The following is a 6822-nucleotide window of genomic DNA, read 5'->3' as shown; positions in this document are numbered from 1 at the left end:
TTCAACATAAATTCACCATTTTCCTCTGGAAACATAACCTGAGCTGGGAAGGAAACCTGAACGGAAGACCCTTGAGTTTACAAGCTTTTCTCCTCCACATATTAGCAATGATTCCAAATGAGGGTTCCCGCAGCTGCTCAGGACTCCGGCCCAGGGCAGGAATGAGGGAAGACTCCTTGTAGGTCAAAGGCTCTGCTCAAGTCCAAGGATTGCACCTGTGGGCCCCTGGTCAGCTTCAGACTCCTCACACAACCCCGGAATGAGGTCTTGCTGGTCAGACAGTTCTGTTTGACGTGGGCTGTTCAGAAAATGAGACAAGCCTTGCTTAATTTTGTTGGCATAGGGTAAGTTGTACATTAGGGACAAAAATAATCTCAAGTTGGACCTCCCTGTCAAATCAGAATATTTCCCACATATGTGGCTTTAGCGGATAGGGGAATTGCTTGGAACTGTTAACACATAGTAACTTGAAGGCATAGCTGTGACTCAAACAGTCATGCAACAGGCATTCAGGATTTGCAGTAATTTCTATTTTCTTTCTTTCTTTTTTTTTTTTTTTTTTTTTTGGTTTTTTTTCTAGATGGTTACTCTGTGGCTTTGGAGGCTGTCCTGGAACTAGTTCTTGTAGACCAGGCTGGTCTTGAACCCACAAAGATCTGCCTGCCTCTGCCTCCCTAGTGCTGGGATTAAAGGTGTGCACCACCACTGCCCGGCTTGCAGTAATTTCTTAAGATATCTTACACGCCCAATTCAAATGCAAAATTGGTACAAGAGGATGAAGCCTGTCTATCCCTGTGACTTAGACCCCAAACTTGGGGGCGTCACCTAGCCAAAGGTAGGATCATCCTGCTAACCTGACATCAGAGCCAATGTGAGAAACTTGTGTGTGAGAGTTATGCTAATTTCCCCAAGAGCTTAGGTATGGTATTTCTAACAGCTTTTCTAAAACAGTGAGACCTGTCATTGAACTGTGTATCTCTCAATCCCTAGCCTGCATTCCCCTAAGCTCAGACCTCCCCGACACTGGGCCTCCTGTGTAGGTAATCAGAAATGGGAGTCATACTTACCGGGGTAGCCACCCACATAAATGGGATCATTGGTGTCTGCGGAGGTGGAATGGGTGTGAGGACTTTCAGCACGAACAGCATTTCCATCCACTGTCAGGACAATGCGGTGTTTGATTTTCTGGGCCTGGACTGTGTGCCATTTCCCATCACAGAGATTTCTGGAGGCTCTGGGCTCATATGTGGCTGTTATCCTACCAGCACCATTGTTGACGTGAAATAATACCTGAGCAATGCGAATACTTGGGTGAGTTTTTCTGTTTAGGACCACTGTCTTTTTCACTGGATCTTAGCCAGAAGGGCAATAAGCCATGCGACACAGAACATTCATGCATTGTTTTCAGAGTGGACACCTCTTAGGATTCTGGAAACACGAGCATGGCCATGAGAAACAAACATTAGTGGAGGAAAATCACCTCCTTGGTGACTAGCACTCTATCCCAGTCCCCACAACTCTGAAATCGGTGCTTTCAGGGCATTGCAGACACCTTTGAGAGTTTGTAGTTCCAGGAGGCTGAGCCTTGGCAGCATCTAGGCGTGATCACTTGCTAACATCTAACAAACCACAGAGGTTTTGCAACAGCAAGTGGCAAACAAAAAATCCAGGGCATAGCAAAGCATGGAGAGGGGTTCTGGGCTGATGTCACTCCAAAATTCCATGTTGGAGTTCCAACTTCTACCATTCCTCAGGAGATGATGACATTTGGATATGGGTACCTTAATGAGGTCACGGAGTTAAAATGAGGTCACTGCGGTGGACTTTAATCCAATCTGTGTTCTTTTAAGAGGCACCAGGACACAGACACACAGAGAAAAGGTAACATGAAGAAAAGATAGCCATGCACAAGCCTCAGAAGGAATGGGTCTCCATAGCTGGGAGAGTCAGGGTGACTGAGGGAGGGGGAAGGATTTCAAGCATGTTGTTTTTGTGGAATATTATTCTAAACTGAACAAAAATGTGTCACATTTGTTTCTGCTGTGGAATGTTACGATAACTATGTAAAGGTGTGTTACATTTGTTTATGCTGCATTTGTTTAACTATGTGAAGATGTGAGCTTAATTATGTAAAAATGTGCTGTATCTGTTTCACCTAAGGCACCTGATTGGGCTAGTAAAATGCTGAACTGCCAATAGCTAGGCAGAAGAAAGGATGGGCAGGGCTGGCAGGCAGAGAGAATAAATAGGAGGCAGAATCTAGGCAAGAGAAAAGAATGAGAGAAAGAAGAAAACCAGGAGAAAGAAGGTGACATGTCCTGGGCAAAATGACAGGCAGCTGCCAGCCAGACACTAGAAGCAGTGAAAATAAGACATACAGAAGGAAAGAAAAGTAAAAAGCCCTGTGGCAAAAGATAGATAAAGAGAAACAGGTTAAGTTAAAAGAGCTAGCCAGAGAGAAGCCTAAGCTGGGCTGAATATTCACAACTAATGAGAAGTCTCCATGTCATGGTGCGGGAGCTGATTGGTGGCCCCAAAAGAGAAAGTTTCTCACGCTAGCTACTGTAAAAAGCGAGGACAAGACTGCTCCAAGGTCTGGTTTCCGGGAAGGTTTTTATTGTAGATATGTGGGGGAGGGCTGCCTGAGGCATCTGCAAGGGTCCAGAGCAAGGAGAGAAAGCAGTAGACTAAAATGGCCAGTAGACTGAACCAGGTCATGATAGGATGGAGAGGAAGAGAGAGGAGAATGGGGGTTCAAAAGAGAAGAGGGGTGAAGAGAACCAAAGGGAGCAAGAAAGTGTATGGCCAAACAGCAGGGTCATCCAGCAATCGGCAGCCTGGGGCCAGGGGAAGGGCATGAGCTAGAGAAGTTTTAGAGTCTTGGGTAGAGGGCAGGTTAAGAGGAGCTGAGAAGAGCCACAGGTGCCGACTGAGCCTGGAGGCCAGCACGTGCCGTGGGAAGCTAATAGACACCACCCAGTTAGCCATTTGCCCCAAGTTTCTTTTGGACTTGACAGCTAGGAGACCACTATCAGAACAGACTGTGACAAACCTGTGTATTGAGACTTTTGGACAAAACACTAAAATAAGGTTGAAAGAGAACAAGAAGTAGTAGATAGAACACAACAGAAAATTAAAAATGGAACACAAAACAAAAATACATTTTATAGCTACTAAACTTCTGATAACTTTTTTAAAAAATTACATTAAAACTTGCAAGTAAATGTTAAGTTTTTGCAAAAATTATAAAGTATAGGATGAGGGGGAAGTTGGTTCTAATTTGTAGCATTGAAGTAGCAATCTGTCATGGTTTTTTTTTTTTTTTTCAATTGAAGAGGGAGGAAGGGAGGTGAAGGACAAGGCAAATACAACTTTGCTTAGTCTCCCCTGATCCCACTGTGGGAAATCCTAAGGACCAAGAACCTAGAAAAGAAATACTAAAAACAGGCAAACAGGTTCATGGGAGCCTACAGGGAGCCTTCTGTCAAGCTGGTCTTCTCTGTGTCTAATACCTCATACTTACCCCGTCACAGATTGGCTCAGCCTATGTTAGTGACCTTATTTTAACTGAATTACCCTCATTTATGTTAATTTACTGTGTGTATGTGTCCCACACATGAGCATGCAGAAATTATAAAAATTTGCTGGACATAAAAATTTGCAGGACCCTGTGGGTCCTGGGGACTGAATCGAGGCTGTTAGGGTTGGCATCAGGCATTTATGCCCAGTAAGCCACCTTGCTGGCTCCTAATTACCTCTTTAAAGTCTAAATATGATCATATCCCAAGAGATGCTAGTAGTTAGGGCTTTAGCTTGTAAATTTGAGTGACACCATGTTCCTCGCCTTCCAAAAGGAACATTGCAGCATCTTACTCCAACAGTAGACCTGGTGGCAGGGCACACCAAGAGCGGGCAGCCCAAGACCTGTGGTTTCTGTGGCTTAAGTGTGGCATGGCATACATGCCCAATTCCCTCATGTGCCAGGCAGTGAGATAGATGGTAATGCCAGCTGAAGAGACAGAACTGCCAAAGACACCTAGGAAGACTAATTCCCAAGGGTTGAACTGCAAATGGCCTGGGAGGGTTGCCACCCAGTAGCAACATGGGGACCACCCCAGGCCACTTGTCCCAACAGCCACAGGTATGGGGGGCACCTGAAGACCCAGTTCAGGGGCCACAGCTGACCTGCAGCCACGTGTGAGATGCCCTGCAGAAAGAGAGGGGACCACAAACTCCCCTAAAAGTGCCCTCATGGCCCCAAAGCAGGGCAAACAGGGAGACTGAGCCCAGAAATGACTATGGAGGAGCCGATTACACAAGGAAAGAAAGAGATGGATGTGCTGGGAAAGTTTGCATCTCCTATAACCAAAGTTATGGGAAAAATAGATTCTTGTAATGAAATAAAAGTCAAAGTACAATATACTCAACCCATGAGGTAACGCTCTGTAATGAGAAATAACTGTTGCTTCGAACAACCTGGCTGAGCCTTCAGGAGAGCGGGACATTCAGTGCACAGACTCAGTATGGACCATTTGTAACAACTGAGAGATGGGGACATGGCAGGGACTGCCAAGGGTGACGGGGCAAGGTCTGGGGGCTGTGCCATGGGAGGAGGAGTCTGGTGGTGCTGACACAGTTGCTGTGGGTGTCGAAGTTGATGGTGGCAATGGTTCCGTTTGCATAGCACAAGCTTTGCACACAGGCAGATGCACACACGGCCTGTCCTGTGGGGATTCACTGTGGGCCTGTACCTGACATCACCATGGGAGACCTGGGGCTGGGTGCACAGGGATGTGTGTGTTCATTTCCGGGCAGTTCTGTGTGAATCTGCTTGTTTGCAAGTGACTCGTTTAAAAATCATTAGAAGAGACTTGGCATTATGTGGATAATATTACTTCTGGTAAGGTCCAGACAGAAGTGCCGAGGTTTACAGCAATCTTAATTCAAATATGAAAAAAGAAGTTGTCACTCTGAAAATAGCCTTTTCGGGACTGCCTGATTTTTAAAACTCTAATGGAAATTTTCTTTGTCTCTGATAATGGAGTGGATGATGAGAAATGTGGATCTAAGCATTTCTACCGTTTGTCTCCTGCTCTGCCTCTGGCGAGGTGGGCAGGGCACAGAGATGGGGTACCTACCTTGCCATCTACAATCTCTAGGCCGATGGCATCCACTTTGGCACTGCTGATCCCCAGGAGGACGCCATTCTTGGAGGAGGTTCGGAACTCCAGTGTGATGTTCAAATCCAATCGCACTCGGTAGCCTTCCTTGACTGAAAGACACAGGGCGGTGCTGTCATTGTGAGAGCCCATGAGATGGATAGGGCTGCATTGGATTGGCTGAGCATTCACAGCATTGGTCAAGTTCAAGATCTTACTACACCCCCACCACAGCCTCCAGGCCTCAGATCTCACAGCCCTCAGTAAGAAGAGAACACTTTTTCTCTTTTACTTTTGTTTGTCGAGATGGAGTCTTGCTATGTAGTCAGACAGGCATCACATATGCAATCGTCCTAACTCCGACTGCTGGGTGCCGAGATCACAGGTGTGCACAACCATTGGGAACACTGCCTCTAAAGAAGGTGTTCAGTCCCAAACCAGAACAGAGCATGGGCAGGGACTTCCTTTATCTGGGGACATCTGGTCCCTTCAGCCCTGGATGCATCCAGTTTGGTGGTCTTTCTTTGTGTTGTAGATTTATCCCCCTAGTCTTTAGCTTCTTAATTTGTTTATACCTTGGATAGCATCATTTGCTGGTTTTGCCATTAGGTGTTTTCAAAATGGGGACTGAATGATTTTTTTTAATTCAAGTGACAAGAAAAGGTGGGTACTGGCAACAGAAAGCATTTGTCACCGTGCTCAAGGCGGAATGAAAGATGGGAGGAAGGTGTTACCATAGCCTATGCAGAACAAGTGTCCGACTTGCATGCGTTGGAATTATAGATGCACACACCTGCTTTTGTTTTTCAAGACAGGGTTTCTCTGTGTGTAGACATGGCTGTCCTGGTCCTAACTCTGTAACCAGGCTAACCTCAAACTCACAGAGATCCACCTGCTTCTGCGCTCCTGAGCGCTGGGGATTAAAGGTGTGCACCACCGCCACCACCGCCACCACCACCACCACCCGGCTTGACAAACCCGCTTTTTAATTCAGAGGTCTTTATTAACTTGGACAGGAAACACACCCTACATAAACTCAGGGAATGTGCACATGAAGCCAGGAGTTCATGACTGTCTAGTTCTGCAGGGAGAAGGCTCTGTAGGCCATCTGCCGAGTGCAAAACTGGTGCAGGCTTTTGCACACACAGGCAAAACACTGGAAACAGAACAGAGCACTGAGTGAAAGAAATGTGGCCTTGGGCGGCCTTTCCAGCTGGGTCCTATCCTAGCAGTTCCTCCTGGATCCACACCAGCTTAGAGTACACGCTAAACCCAGGGCGCTCCTTCCAGACTGCTAACTGCACGTACCGAGAGCTGCATATCCACTTCCTTCAAAGAAAGTTCCTTCCTGGGCCACTGCATAGCACCTGTCCACCGCAAAGGCAGACATGGGGCTGTCTTTGTCCAGCTGTTTGCCGTTTACTGTCACTTCCTTAATGCAGGCAGGAATGCTGTGCGTCGTCTAAATCGAGAGAGACAGGGGGGAGGTGAAGGGAGGAGAAGGGGCAGCTCTCTCCTGGGCTTCACAGAACGCTCTCAATAACGCACACCACAGCACCGTCTTGGTTTCTAAAGCTTAAGTGTGGCGGTTCCGCACATGAACGTTCCCCTTTCCTCTCTCACTCTGGCACTCTGGTGCTAATGAGATGGAAGTGTTTTCCAT

General features: G+C 46.8%; 1 protein-coding gene across 1 annotated transcript in view; it reads right to left on the bottom strand.

The window, feature by feature from the left end:
• Nucleotides 1-6822, bottom strand: part of Lama1 (laminin subunit alpha 1) — a 105460-nt gene continuing 98638 nt past the window's right edge. The window contains exons 60-63 of the mRNA XM_035438860.1: nt 6468-6621; nt 5139-5272; nt 1068-1290; nt 1-298 (exon numbers count right to left, since the gene is read on the bottom strand). Coding sequence (XP_035294751.1) covers nt 138-298; nt 1068-1290; nt 5139-5272; nt 6468-6621 — 672 coding nt within the window. The 3' untranslated portion in view covers nt 1-137. The remainder of the gene's footprint in view (nt 299-1067; nt 1291-5138; nt 5273-6467; nt 6622-6822) is intronic.

Source organism: Cricetulus griseus, chromosome 2 (assembly GCF_003668045.3).
Source record: "Cricetulus griseus strain 17A/GY chromosome 2, alternate assembly CriGri-PICRH-1.0, whole genome shotgun sequence".
NCBI lineage: Eukaryota > Metazoa > Chordata > Mammalia > Rodentia > Cricetidae > Cricetulus > Cricetulus griseus.
Note: the sequence above shows the minus strand (reverse complement) of the source record. Positions and strands in the feature narration are given on the sequence as shown.